The sequence below is a fragment of the Nerophis ophidion genome, linkage group LG10 (genome assembly GCF_033978795.1).
Source record: "Nerophis ophidion isolate RoL-2023_Sa linkage group LG10, RoL_Noph_v1.0, whole genome shotgun sequence".
NCBI classification, from domain to species: domain Eukaryota; kingdom Metazoa; phylum Chordata; class Actinopteri; order Syngnathiformes; family Syngnathidae; genus Nerophis; species Nerophis ophidion.
In genome coordinates, this window is record NC_084620.1 from 73459602 (window position 1) to 73475254 (window position 15653).

The window sequence follows — 15653 nt, forward strand, 5'->3', positions numbered from 1 at the left end:
GGTGGCTAGTAGTGGCTTTCAGTGGGCCTTTAGGTCGGGGTCTGATGTCCAGTCATTAATATTGACACCTAAATCGCCCCCTTGTGGTGGAAAATTATAACAGTCATAACTTCCTTCCACATGCTCCAATCTTCCTGTTTTGTTTTATGGTGGGTCGAGATCATCGTCATTCAACATCCTGTACGCATATTCAAAATGACTTTTTTCATACTCAGCACATTTTCTAACAGAATCTTGTTAATATGCTCAATAAGGTTCTATTCAAATGTAATACAAGTAATACGTAAGACTTTATTTGCACACTTAAGGAGATAAGTTTCCAGGTAAAAAAGATGAATTGTTTATCTATTTATTTTCCATGCATTAATTTAGATCCAGAACACACATTGTTATATATCTTATTATATTATAATCATTACTATAATTGAATGTAAGTTTGTGTAAAATATTTTCACACAACAAAGTGTGAATACATGTTGTAAAGTGTGCGGTTGAGTTATAATTGATATAATACAATTAGGTATGGCAAATGCATTTTGTTTACTTGCCAACTATTCAAATTATATTTAATATACATATTTATATAATGTCATGTAATATGAATTCAACATGTCTTATGTTAACATAAGAGTTTATTTGCTAACCAGTTCTACTTCTGAGTATTTATTTTATTTTGTTATTGAACAATTAAACACACATAAACAATGTTTAGACACATTAAGGTACTTTCAATACAATATGAGTCAATGTTTTTTCAATATTTTACTCAGCAATATAAAAAAAACCCATCACATTAAATCCAATCCTCTTACAAACAAAACCCGTTAAAGAAAGTAAAAGTAAATATGAGAGACCATTCGAATAAGATTAAAATAAAATATATATAAATAAATGATAAACTTAAACTATTTCAGTAAATATAATAAAGGCTTTTTCTATTTTGTACAATCTTCCAAGATTGGATTAATAAATTCAAATCATTAACACAATGATAGAATTTGGATTTCACTTTAAGAAAGACACTTTTGTGTATGAGAGCAAATATTTCACACTTTTTAAAAATTGATATAAATTCACGACACGATCGGTCCACGCATGCTCGAAGATTACGTCACTTCCTGCATTTACAATTTGTTTTATGTCAGAGTTCGTGCGAAATCACGTTCTGTGATATTTGAATGTTTTATTAATGTTTTGTAGGAAAATAGATTATCTAGGAGAAAAAGGGAACAACAATAAAAACATGTGTAATCAGGCAGTAATATCGCTACAATTTCTAGCACTTTCACTCTTGTCATTGCAATGAATGTCGCAGGGGGGCGCCACTGAACCCCAACATTAAAGCTTTGTTTGATATACTTTGAATTTATTTTTGAAAAACAAGACATTCTTTTATTTCACATTGTTATTCAAACAAATATTACAGGTTATAAAAGCATGGTAACAGTGACAGCAGGCAATATCTTATATAGAGCTACCTCTTCCACCGCTCAGCTGTGACGTCATTACCAGCTTCCGGGGTAAACGGAAGGCAGCAGAAGAGAGCAGTACTGCCTTGTAACGTCAAGTGTGCCAAGTGAGCAGGACGCTAATAAGTCAGTCTTATTATTTGTTATCCAGTTTATAATATTTACGGCGCATAAAATACATCTTTGATTCATTATTTAAGGATAAAGTGGTCTGGATGCGCTAGAAGCACTGTGCCGCTTCTCCTCCTATCTTTGCTTGTTAGTTAGCTTAGCTGGCTAGTTAGCTTAGCTTGTTAGCTGCTAACAGAAGACACAGAAGTTATCAACACATCGCTAAGTAGAGATCAAGTGTGAGAGTAAAGTGTTGTGATTGTGTGAAAATGTGCGAAAGAATGATAGCAAAGTATGAGGAGGAACTTTGTCGTACAAAAGAGGAGAAGGAGCGACAACATCAACTACTGGACGCTGTTTTCAAGAAACATCAAGTTGTGTTACACAGAACAGGTTTGTTGACTTCTTACTCTCACATCTTTACTAACTTTATATTTGATGAATAACACTATGCTTAATATATTGTGTATAAGAAGTTGTGTTGTCTTGTGAGGATGATGCATTCCGTCTGCTACTTGCAACGTGGTCTTGCAACCACGTGGTTGTCTGTGTTCTGTGGAATGTAACTACTAAAGATGAGTTACATATCCCAGTCCATTTGTACTACAAACTGTCAGTGGTGGAACAAGTCAGAGCCGGGCCGGGCCCCATGACATGGCCCCTAAACCCAAATAATAAAGGTAATTCTAACATCATTTTATAACACACACATGCCTTTCTGGGTTTTCTACCAACAATCTCTAAGCAGGTTTTAAAACGTTTGCCAGCCATTTTTGCTGAAATTTGCATTTTCCCGACATGCATTTATTTTCTCACTTTCACCACAGCATCAGCCCGTTCGCAGGATGTAGAACAATTATCAAAGGGGATCTGATTTTTTTTTTTCCTCCTATCATTCACAATCCATATGTAAGACAATAACATGTTTTTATTTTGTATGCATTCTAAGTCCTAAACAAACATTAGCAAAATCTTGACCATCCTAATTTTACCATTTGAGTCAATGAGAGCGCCTCTATTCCGCTCACTAATAAGATTTAGTTGATCAATATAATATAGCCAGAAGTCATTTTTTTAAATGCTATCTCTTTAAAACATGCTCTAAAAATGCATATCCTCTTGAAATATGTCTTTTAATAGCCACAAACTGGAGGATACATTTTAATTAGGACACATTTTAAATAAATAGTGTAAAGGTTTTATGGAATTTTCCAGCGTGTACCCCGCCTTCCGCCCACCTGTGAGTCCAAAAGGGACAAGCGATAGAACATTGATGGATGGGTGGGACATTATAGACAGGGCTCAAATTTTTACTTTTTAAGGTCAAGACAAGTGTTGCCTTAAAGGATGGTTCATATTTTAGGGCACCAAGGCAAATGTTATTTTCTTTCCAGTTTGTTAATTAAATGTAGAATCGCTCACATTTTTTTTGTGCAATAAATCTTTGGACAATTTTGACCCGTACTTTGGATCAAAGCATAATAATTGTGTAAATGCATCAATAAGTTCATTACGCTTGTTTAAGGTGCTTTTTTTTTTTAAAACCTTTATTTTGTTAGCGCAGTCAGACCTATTATTGTGAAGGGGGAAGTGTGTTGCTGTTCTCAGAACGATGTGTGGAGGCGACAGTTGCGAGTACTGTCCTGTTTGTACATTATTCCAACATTGATGATGTCGTTCACAACAACACAAGCAGATGAGATGTGTTATGCGTTTATGGATTTTCCCTGCTAGCTTTAGCTTCGTAGTTTAGTCGCTATTTTGAATGACAGCGTGTTTAAAGGATGAATGAGTGGTCCAGAACACATTATTTTCCGGGGGCAGCAACCTAAGCAGTGAAGCCCAGACTTCCCTCTTCCCAGCCACTTCATCCAACTCCTCCCGGGGGATCCGGAGGCATTCCCAGGCCAGCCGGGAGACATAGTCTTTCCAAAGTGTCCTGGGTCTTCCCCGTGACATCCTACCGAGTGAGGCGTTTGGGTGGCATCCTGACCAGATGGCCAAACCACCTCATCTGGCTCCTCTCCATGTGGAGGAACAGCGGCTTTACTCCGAGTTATAAATGATAAATGGGTTGTACTTGTATAGCGCTTTTCTACCTTCAAGGTACTCAAAGCGCTTTGATACTACTTCCACATTTACCCATTCACACACACATTCACACACTGATGGAGGGAGCTGCCATGCAAGGCGCCAACCAGCACCCATCAGGAGCAAGGGTGAAGTGTCTTGCTCAGGACACAACGGACGTGACGAGGTTGGTACTATGTGGGGATTGAACCAGGGACCTTGGGTTGCGCACGGCCACTCTTCCACTGTGCCACGCCGTCCCTCCTAGGTGACAGAGCTTCTCACCCGGCGAAAGAAGCTAATTTGGGCCGCTTGTACCCGTGATCTTGTCATAACCCAAAGCTCATGACCATAAGTGAGGATGGACCGTAGAGTGACCAATAAAGAGAGTTTTGCCTTCCGGCTCAGCACCTTCTTCATCACAACGGATCGATACAGCGTCCGCATTACTGAAAACGCCGCACCGATTCGCCTGTCGATCTCACGATGCACTCTTCCCTCACTCGTGGACAAGACCCCTAGGTACTTGAACTCCTCCACTTGGGGGAAGATCTCCTCCCCAACCCGGAGATGGCACTCCACCCTTTTTCGGACGAGAACCATGGACTTGGACTTGGAGGTGCTGATTCTCATTCCGGTCGCTTCACACTCGGCTGCGAACCGATCCAGTGAGAGCTGAAGATCTTGGCCAGATGAAGCCATCAGGACCACATCATCTGCAAAAAGCAGAGACCTAATCCTGCAGCCACCAAACCAGATCCCCTCAACGCCCTGACTGCGCCTACAAATTCTATCCATAAAAGTTACGAACAGAATCGGTAACAAAGGGCAGCCTTGGCGGAGTCCAACCCTCACTGGAAACGGGTCCGACTTACTGCCGGCAATGCGGACCAAGCTCTGACACTGATCATAGTGGGAGTGGACCGCCACAATCAGACTCTCTGAGCATTCCCCACAGGACTTCCCGGGGGACACGGTCCAATGCCTTCTCCAAGTCCACAAAACACATGTAGACTGGTTGGGCAAACTCTCATGCACCCTCAAGGACCCTGCCCAGAGTATAAAGCTGGTCCACAGTTCCATGACCAGGACTAAAACCACACTGTTCCTCCTGAATCCGAGGTTCGACTGTCTGACTTAGGCTCCTCTCCAGTACACCTGAATAGACCTTACCGGCAAGGCATTATTTTCCCTGACAAATGTTGCTTCTCCTAAGAATGACATCATTGCTCTTACATTGATGTCAATTTCCCTGATATTGTGCAATGAAAAGCAGATTTTGTTATATTAGCCAGTTCTGTGACACCGGAAGTCATTGTTGAAATAATATGCCTTATTTTTTTGTTGAGTTCAGTGATTATTGATTGGATTATTACTTTGGGAAGGTCAGAGAAGAAGAGTTGTGGTCTTGTGAGAATTTTCTCATAGGTCACCTGCTAATGTTAGCTAAGTTAGCTGCTCATGTGTGTTGGAGTGGAGACGGCTGAGGGGAGTCGTGTATGAAACAAGCTCAGCTTCCTCATGAAGGTGACATGATGATGTCACATAAGGACTACACGCCTACACTCACACAAGAATGGCAACGTTTGGGCCCCCAGACCCGCTTTATTTTTGTCCTATTGAGGCAGTGCTTTTTTACGCTTTCAGACCAAACGAACATAAGAAGACCTTTTGTATGCAGTTTGAGAGCCGCAGCCGGAGAAAATAAACACACAGTGTATCCATGACTGCAAAGTTCATTGAGCGTTTGTTTGATTGACTGACTAATGTTTTAATACCTCCGTTTTAATACCTCTCACACAAACATGCTTGTGGGGGAGTTTTCTGTGTCTACGTACCTTCCACACATGCGTACACCCACCTGAGTGACATTTGTCCAAGTTGCACCATCCCCACATTTTTTAACCTATTCAAACCATTCCAACATCAACACATTCCACTCACATATATTATATATTAAGGTTTATTTGAAATAGGGACAGATCCAAAAAACCTAGACATCTGAAACAGTTATCCAATGTATGCATCATAGTGTTTGTAGCCAAAGCTAATTTACAACACTTGTCCCCAACAACAACAACAACACAGATCCAACATCATTAAAACAAGAAAATGAAAATAAGACAAAAATGAGTCGATAATAATGATAATAGAAATAATACAAAGCGCAAACTAGATAAAAGCCAATAATAATAATAACAACACAAAGTGCAGGCTAGATAAAAACCAATTAGTAAAAAATAGAAAAAACTAAACATGGGAACACGATTGCTGCTCAACTAGCCATAATTTTGTTTGTTCTTTGAAAGTGACAAGTGCAGTTATACTTTTCAAAGTGTCAGGTAAAGAGTTCCATAGTTGTGGTCTTTTTATTGAAAAGGCAGTCTGGGCAAAAGATGTTCTACGGAATGGAACACAACAGTTGCCTTTTGACATTGCTCTGGTGGTAGATCTGGTACCACTTTGCAGTCTTGTAATGGCCTTGCAGAGCAATTGGGGAGCAGAGTTATCCAAACATTTAAAAACCAGTTTGACTGGATGTAACAAAATAACATTGGTAAAACTTCAAATATTGTATTTGGTTAAAATTTGGCAAGGTTTTCATCCATCTGGGAATTGCCCAGTTTTAATGGAAATATTAAAATGTGGTTAAAATTTGGCAATGATGATATCGTATTCTCTTCTTGTCTAGGACTTTCAAGGCACGGTAATAAAGACACTCAATGGTCTTGACTGCTGACTGGGACCATGTAGTTAAGCTATAATATATGTGTGAAAGAATCATTGCATTCATAAAAGTAAAAGCACAGCTGAGAGTTAAGCAGTTTCTTATAATCTTAAAACAGCCTAGGTTGGCCTTCAGGGTTTTACACATTTTCTTAATGTGACTTTTAAAATTCAGCTGATAGTCTATGATTATGCCCGAATATTTGACTTCAGGTACTTGTTCAATGACCTCATCATTAATTTTTGTATTCAGGTTTGTTTGAGGTTGCTTTTTTATGGAGAAGCAGACAGTTAGTCTTTTTAGTGTTCAGGGTTAAACAGGATGATGCCAGCCAAGATGCTATTTTGTCTAATTTAGCTTTTCAGCAACTAGAGTACAGGTCTTACCAGATGTATATATGACTGTGTCATCCGCATACATCTGTAAATCTATATCTGTGCATTCATCTGGTAGGTCATTGATGTATAGACTAAATAGTATCGGTCCCAAGACACTACCCTGAGGTATCCCTGTTTCAATTTTGCGGAAGGAAGATCTCACATTATTAATGGTGACACATTGTTCACGGCCCTTTAGTTATGACTCAAGCCAGGACAATGACTGTTTGAATTAGTTGAATTTACAGTAGTTAGTTTTGAAATTAAAATGTTATGATTGACTGTATCAAATGCTTTTTTTAAGTCTGAAAATTCTGCACCGACTACCTGTCCTTTGTCAAGGGAATGTTTGATCTTTTCAGTTAAAAAACAAGTGGCAGATTCTGTAGAATGGTTACGTCTGAATCCGAATTGCAAGGGATTCAAATAGTGATTTGTCTCAAGGTGGTGCATTAGTTGTTCCGAAACAATCTTCTCCAGGACTTTAGATGAAACTGGAAGAAGGCTGATGGGTCTATAGTTAGATGTTAATCCAGCATCACCAGATTTTAAAAGTGGTATTACCTGTGCAGTTTTCCATCCATCTGGGAATTGCCCAGTTTTAATGGAAATATTAATAAGACGGGTAAGAGGCTGTATAAGGATGCCGCTATTTTAAAAAAAAAATAAAAGCTGTGTCTAGGTTATAAATATCCTTTGAGTATGTGGTGTTTAGGTCATGTATGGCATTTAAGACAGTTGTCTGACTAACCTCCTTGAGCTGAAATGAGCTGTCTTGTTTATCAGGTATGTCTGTTGTTTGATCATCATTAGTCAGACAGGAAAAACCCGAGGAAAGGTTTTTGACAGATTCTATAAAGAAATATTTGAACTCATTTGAGACTTGAGTACAATCAGTAATGATTTTGTCTCCTACTTTAGTTTATATTGGGTTTGGGTGGTGTTACCCTCTGGGTTTAATAGGTTGTGTAGTAGTTTCCAGATCATTTTACCATTTCCTTTGGCCTCTAAAAGCATGTGGATGTAATAGTTTGATTGGGACATTCCGAGATGTTTAACTACTTGATTACGTAAGTCTTTAAATATTTTCGAATCTGTCACTACGAGTTTTGATAAAAGTTTTTGAGGCATAATCTCTTATTTTCATTAATTTCCGGATATCATAATTTTTTCGCTTTCTAATATATTGATCAATAATGTGTCCGATAGCAGACATTAGCTGATTACAACAGGCGTGTACTTGGTCATGTTGTTGGAGCTCGTCTCAAGTAAGACCCTTTAATTCGTTTTCAAATGCAGTTGTTGATTGGTGAGGGATCTCAAGTTTAAAAGTTTTCTGATCTTGACTTTTAAACCTCGTCAGACGTTTCTTTGTGGGTTTTCTTGCAGCTAATGTCAGATTATCATCTAACAAGCCGGTAACTAGATTTTATGATTCTGTCAGGCTTGTTTGTGAGGAATAACTCAATTAGTGTCTGAGTGTTTTTAGTGATACATGTGGGGTTTCTATCTTCTGACTAAAGTCATGTTTGGATGTGAGGTCTTTTATTTTTTTTCTGTAGTGTTTGTCTAGCCAGTTTAAGTTGAAGTGTCCGAAGACAGGTACTTCACTGTTATTCTTAAAATTCTTAAACAGTACATCTAAGTCTTCGCATAGCATTGCAGCGCACGCAGATGGAGGGCTGTATACCACCAATACATTGAATTGCATGTTTTGTGATAGTGTGACATTGATACATAAACATTCAGTAGATATATCAGCAGTCAGGGGAATTTCCCTTGCATTAAGTTAGTCTTTGACATATATCAGTACCCCCCCCCCCCCCCCCCCCCCCCCCCTTCCACAGTTCGGTCCCTTCTAAAACATTTATATCCCGGAACACTGATTAAGCTGGTTAAAATGTTATCATGCAGCCACGTTTCACTTATGCATAGAAAATCAAGATTAGACTCGGACAGTAATAATCTGATTTCATCACACTTGGGAACTAGGCTTCGGATGTTTATGTGACCTCCCAAAATACCCTTGGGTTTCACTTCAGGATCCCAAATCACTTTAGCAGGATTAACAGTATGAAAAAGCAGTCTGTTTCTGCTTCGTCTGTGCTTGTGTTTGGATTGTTCTTTTTTCACCTTTTATAGAAGCCAGGCGGTGGAAACTGACACATTGACTCTGAAACAAAAAACGGATCGAGTCTGTTGCCGTGGCGCTACCGTTCCACATCCAGTGGAAATCCTGGTTACACTTACAAACGTTGCTTGGCGAGATCAATGACGAAACCTTACTTCGGGTTCAAGGCACGAAGGAAAAGGAAATACACTTTCAAACCAGAGCACTCGCAGTGAGCAAACTCGACCACAAGATGGCGTCATAACAGCGACAACAATACAGAATACAGATTTACACTGTAAACGACTTAATCTTTTCTCCAAGTTTATACATCAGTAACTGACATCAAAATCCCAGAGGGCGCTAGAGCCTATCCCAGCTGCACTCAGGTTAAAGGGAATTTATTGCAATATAGATTTTAGGCCATATTGCCCAGCCCTCGTAAAAAGTGGTCTTATTTTCCTCTTAATAATGTTGTGAAGAGCAGTGTGCTGGTTTTCAGGCCAATTCATATAATATCTTGTTTTTTTTAAGTTCATGTGAACTTACTGTCTGAATCTGGACATTTCGCAAGCATGTTTGTCATTTTGTGTCCTGCAGATGTCTGTGAAGAACAACGTCTGCCTGAAAAACAGGAGTGTAGCTTCAGGATGGTGAAGGAGGATCCATCGAAGAGGAAGACCAGGCTCCACGGACCCTCTGGCGTCTCCTTTTCCTCTTTGACACAGACACCTCCCTGTAAAAAGGAAGAGGAAGACTCACTGACGCCCCCACATTAAAGAGGAAGAGGAGGAACACAACATCAGTCCAGAGGGAGATCATCTTGAAGGACTGGAGGAGTTCCCAGTGACTGGTGTCCCTGTGAAGAGTGAAGATGATGAGGTGAAAGGTGAAAGTGAGGAGAGGGGAGGGGGGGAGCCTCCAAGCAGCAGCTCAACACAACACATGACAACAGAAGCTGATGGAGACCACTGTGGAGGATCACAAGCAGACAAGCTCTTAGCTCCACTATCAGATAGTGAGGACACAACGTCACACTCTCCTGACACTGATGATGAAGACTCTAAAGATGATAAGACATGTCACACTGACAACACTCACTTCACATCTTCTCACTCTCACAAAACTTTTAAATACCATTGTAGTCTGAAAGTACACATGAAAACACACACTGGAGAAAAACCTTTTTCTTGTTCAATCTGTAGTAAAGGTTTTACACAACGTCAGAATTTGAAGGTACACATGAGAACACACACTGGTGAAAACCCTTTTATCTGTTCAATCTGTGGTAAAGGTTTTGTCGAAACTCACAAATTGAAAGAACACATGAGAACACACACCGGTGAAAAACCTTTTTCTTGTTCAATCTGTGGCTTATCTTTTTCAAGGAAGCAACATTTGAAAGTACACATGAGAACGCACACTGGCAAAAAACATTTTTCCTGTTCAGTCTGTGGTAAGGGTTTTACAAATGGTCACAATTTGAAAGTACACATGACAACGCACACTGGAGAAAAATCTTTTATCTGTTCAATCTGTAGTAGAGGTTTTGTTCTAAGTAAATATTTGAAAGTACACATGAGAATGCACACTGGAGAAAAACCTTTTTCTTGTTCAATCTGTAGCTTATCTTTTTCAAGGAAGGAACATTTGAAAGTACACATGAGAACACACACTGGCAAAAAACCTTTTTCCTGTTCAACCTGTGGTAAAGGTTTTACACAAAGTCAGAGTTTGAAAATACACAAGAGAACACACATTGGAGAAAAACCTTTTTCTTGTTCAATCTGCGGTAAAGGTTTTACACAAAGTCAGAGTTTGAAAGAACACATGAAAATACACAGTGTAGAAAAACCTTTTTCTTGTTCAATTTGTTGTAAAAATTTTTTAAATCGACAGTCTGTAAAAGTACACATGAGAACACACACTGGCGAAAAACCTTTTTCCTGTTCAACCTGTGGTAAAGGTTTTACACAAAGTCAGTGTTTGAAAAGACACATGAGAACACACACTGGTGAAAAACCTTTTTAATGTTCAACCTGTGGTAAAGGTTTTACACAAAGTCAGTGTTTGAAAGTACACATGAGAACACACATTGGTGAAAAAACTTTCTCCTGTTCAACCTGTGGTAAATGCTTTGCACAAAGTCAACATTTGAAAAGACACACTAGAACACACACTGGTGAAAAATCACTTTCCTGTTCAATCTGCTACAGAAATTTTGGTGACCGATCAAACTTTGAACACATGAGAAGACACCCAGGAGAGAAAGTGTTGAGTTGCAGTGTGTGTGGTGAAAGATTGTCTTCTAAGTACCAGTGTAAGAAACACAAGTGTGCTGGTGAGAACAGCAGCAGCAAATGAAACTGCAGGATTTGAAATAAACTGTCCAGACTTTCATTTTGACTTTCTAACAACATCAGCACAACATCAATCAAGTACATGCATTAATGTACTTTTATTAAATATTGAACAAAATAATTTGACCGAAAAGGTGAGTGTAAACAGTACAAGACATATTTTACATACAAAAAACATTTTATTTGTATATATATGCATAATACAATTTTAAACTTATTCATAATAGTTTTTTATAGGCGTTTGAAATATTGAAGAATTACATTTTTTTTTATTTTTAATTGTTAACAATCCCATAGATTATCACCTTTATATGATATACATATGTACTGGTTCACATCTGAAACATCTTCTGGACCACTTCAGGAAGCATATTATTATTTACTTTATACATCATTTGAACAGTTGTCTTTTATACAATTTTAAAATGTGTGTCTTTATGAATCATTTGTTGGGTCTCTATAATCCATTTTATTAATGATCTTTATTACTCTGCTTCACGGTGGCAGAGGGGTTAGTGCATCTGCCTCACAATACCAAGTTCCTGCAGTCCTGGGTTCAAATCCAGGCTCGGGATCTTTCTGTGTGGAGTTTGCATGTTCTCCCCGTGAATGCGTGGGTTCCCTCCGGGTACTCCGGCTTCCTCCCACCTCCAAAGACATGCACCTGGGGATAGGTTGATTGGCAACACTAAATGGTGCCTAGTGTGTGAATGTGAGTGTGAATGTTGTCTGTCTATCTGTGTTGGCCCTGTGATGAGGTGGCGACTTGTCCAGGGTGTACCCCGCCTTCCGCCCGATCGTAGCTGAGATAGGCGCCAGCGCCCCCCGCAGCCCCGAAAGGGAATAAGCGGTAGAAAATGGATGGATGGAATTACTGTCTTTTGTAATATGATGATTGTGTTGTGATTGTTTCATATGTATGTCCCCAGACCTTTATGCAATATAAAAGTGAGAGAAAATGGCTGAATTGTTTGTGGAAGGATGGTTTTGTTTTTACAAACTTACATTTGTGGATAAGACAAAAACTCCTATTATTGTGTTTTAAACATTTTTATGGTTGTTTTTCTTTTTAACATCCCCAAAACAATATCAATATCAATCAAAGTTTGTCTTTTTAGGCAAAAGCCAATATTGTACATCATCCTACATAGATTTACTTTGCATACATTCATAAAATAAACAGTTTATTTTGTTTCCCAATCACAGAACGAACAAGTGTTGTCTTCAATTGCAATTCAATATCCTAAAAATGATTTTAAGTGGTCAATTCCGGGGTTGTTTTTTTTCCAAAATGAACCCCTTTGCCTTTGGAAGAATGGAAACTTTCAAGTTCTATTTTTTTTAATATACTATTGAAGAAATAGTAAATCATTACAAAAGATGGTATGCTGTAATTAGAATGTTTTTTTACAAAAGCCTTTTATTTTTAGTAATTATTTTTATTTGCAGGTTATAGTTAATGAAATCTTCAATTCATAAAATACTTTTCTCACTCAATAAGTGCATCAGCGACCAAATGCCTTTTTCAAACCATTGCTGTACAAAGATGGATTTGTTTCTCATTTTAATATAAGAACAATTCCATAGTGGAGTATTGTGTGTGATGAAGTTGTGTTTGTAAATTAGTTTCCGGTACAACAACACTACTCTAGCCTTGACTGGAGGGCAAAGCAGGTCTAAATAGCAACCGGCTGATTGACAGTCCAGGTGTGGCCAGGTGCCAATCAGCCGCATCTGAGGGGAAACAGCTCTCAGAGAGACAAGCAGGAAACTGAACCAAAATAAGAGCGCTTACAGGAAATAAAAACAAACACAGAGGAAAAAACATAACTAAACTGTCAGTGACAAATTTGACACATTTATTAAAAAAACAAAACTTCTATTTGTTAATATGAAGGTGAAACATGTAACAAAGACCAGCATATGTTTAATTGAACTGTTTACAAAAGTTTACAATTCAGAAACTATTGATAGAAGTGTTTCATGCTTGTATAAGAAATCATATTCAACTTTATATATTAAAACAAAATGGGAGAAGAAAGGAGGGATAACTATATCTGAGGAAGAATGGACAATAAAAAGGAGATATCAATGGACTTGTAGCAGCTCACCCAAGTGGAGAGTTTGGCTGGGAAAGTTTTATTCCACCTTCTCAGAAGTCTCAGTATGATAACAACTCCCCTGCCTGTTGGACAAATTGTGGGAATCTAAAGGCAAACCACTAGCATGTTTTCTGGGACTGCTCTGCCATAAAGGACTATTGGAAAGAGATACACCAAGCTCTACAGGATATTTTCAAATCACCCCTTGAAAGTAACATTCTGTTTTTCACACATCGCACCTCAGGATTGGCTGAAAAAAGAGAAATACTTCATGAATATCCTACTAGTGGTTTGTAAAAAGAGCATTACCAGGAAATGGATATTACAGGAGAGCCCAACTTTGAAGAAATGGATGGAAATCACAATGGACATTTATAAAACACAGGAGATAACAGCTTTTATTATTTATAAACTAGAGAAATGTACTTCATACTGGGAATACTGGCTCCATTATGTCACGCCACATAAGCCTGATTTTATTTTTTCCAATTCGTGATTAAACTGTTATTTTTTTTTTAAAGATGACTCCCTATATGTACATAGTTTTTTCTATTTATTTATTTACTAACTGTTCATATTCTTTCATTTTTTTAATTATTATCGTTATTATTGTTAATATTACTTTGGTTAGTTTTTTTTTCTTTTTTTTGCTGATTTTCTGTGAGTGTTTTGCTGGATTTCAGCAGTTTGTTTTGTTTTCTTCATAGAAAAGTTGCTCTGGGTTTTTGTTCTTTTATCAATAAATATCCCTTTTTTCACTGCACGGTGCCACCTCGTTCTTCTGCATCTTAAAAATAACGAAATGATTGTAACTAGCATTCCCAATTTCCAGTTTTTGGTGAACTCTTGTGAAAAATCCGCTGTCAAGTTACTCTTTATAGTTAATTCATTTTTAAATTAATAAAATACTAACTGAGTTCTGCTGCTAGTTCACTTTTTGTGGTGTCATTTTGCTACCTGTTTAGGAAATTATATGTTCTTAAATATATAAATAATCTTCCATATTGGCAGCTATAGTGATTCATTTATTCAGCAGAGCAATACTGTTAGGAGCTGAATTAGATGGAACCCAAGGATGCAGAGACATATTGTTTGTAGACAAAATGTATTCTTTTATTCTGGGCGCAAGGAGGATGTAGCCACAAAAACATAAAGCGATGGTGGAGCACAAAAACACACCATAAAAACTACTAAGATAAATACCAAAACTAAACCAAAAGCGCTAGTAAAGACTGGGAATAATACTGACAGATAAGATAAAAAATAAAAGAGCAAAGTACAAAAATAAATCTCTAGACGAAGCTAGGAAACATACTTCAAGAATGAAGTAAAACAGAAACACAAAATGATAAACTGAAAGCGTTAGTCGGCGCTGGATAAACAGGCAAACCTGCAAGATGCACGAGCAAAAACAGGAGGGTTTAGCAAGTGAGACGAGAAGGACAGTCATGCGTGAGGAACAGCAGTAACCACAAAGTACCGGCGCTAAGCAGCCAGTTAATAAAGGCACGCTAATCAACCTCAGGTGTGTTGGATTGACCAGCGTCAGCTGCACTCCAGACTGTGGATGAGAGAGAGAGTCAGTCTGATGTGCAAACAACATCATGAAACTTCAGTATACCACAAATACAACTTGCTTCCGACAAAAAAGTATACACAATTGCTGTCTTCCTCGCTGATAAAACATGATAGCAACATGCATCTGCTAGCTCAGGATCGCCCCCACTTCTCAGTGTGGTGAGTTGGAGTATCAATCAATCAATCAATGTTTACTTATATAGCCCTAAATCACTAGTGTCTCAAAGGGCTGCACAAACCACTACGACATCCTCGGTAGGCCCACATAAGGGCAAGGAAAACTCACACCCAGTGGGACGTCGGTGACAATGATGACTATGAGAACCTTGGAGAGGAGGAAAGCAATGGATGTCGAGCGGGTCTAACATGATACTGTGAAAGTTCAATCCATAATGGATCCAACACAGCCGCGAGAGTCCAGTCCAAAGCGGATCCAACACAGCAATACAGTGCTGAAATCTGTATTTTAAAGGCCTACTGAAAGCCACTACTAGCCACCACGCAGTCTGATAGTTTATATATCAATGATGAAATATTAACATTGCAACACATGCCAATACGGCCGCTTTAGTTTACTAAATTGCATTTTTAAATTTCCCGGGAGTTTCTTCTTGAAAATGTCACGGAATGATGACGTGTACGCGTGACGTCACGCACTGTTAGGAAATATTAGCGCTGCACACACACACAGCTAAAAGTCGTCTGCTTTAACGGCATAATTACACAGTATTTTGGACGTCTGTGTTGC

The 15653-nt window shown here is 38.5% G+C and overlaps 1 protein-coding gene across 1 annotated transcript; it reads left to right on the top strand.

Annotated features, from left to right (window-relative positions):
- Positions 1-1509: 1509 nt before the first annotated feature.
- LOC133561282 (gastrula zinc finger protein xLCGF3.1-like) lies at positions 1510-11265 on the top strand. The gene is made up of 2 exons (XM_061914645.1): positions 1510-1973; positions 9466-11265. The coding sequence occupies exon 2, from the start codon at positions 9811-9813 to the stop codon at positions 10894-10896; it is 1086 nt and encodes a 361-aa protein (XP_061770629.1). The 5' UTR covers positions 1510-1973; positions 9466-9810; the 3' UTR covers positions 10897-11265.
- Positions 11266-15653: the final 4388 nt, after the last annotated feature.

Excerpts from the sequence above, each read along its gene's own strand:
- LOC133561282 (XM_061914645.1), top strand. The coding sequence starts at position 9,811 with ATGACAACAGAAGCTGATGGAGACCACTGTGGAGGATCACAAGCAGAC.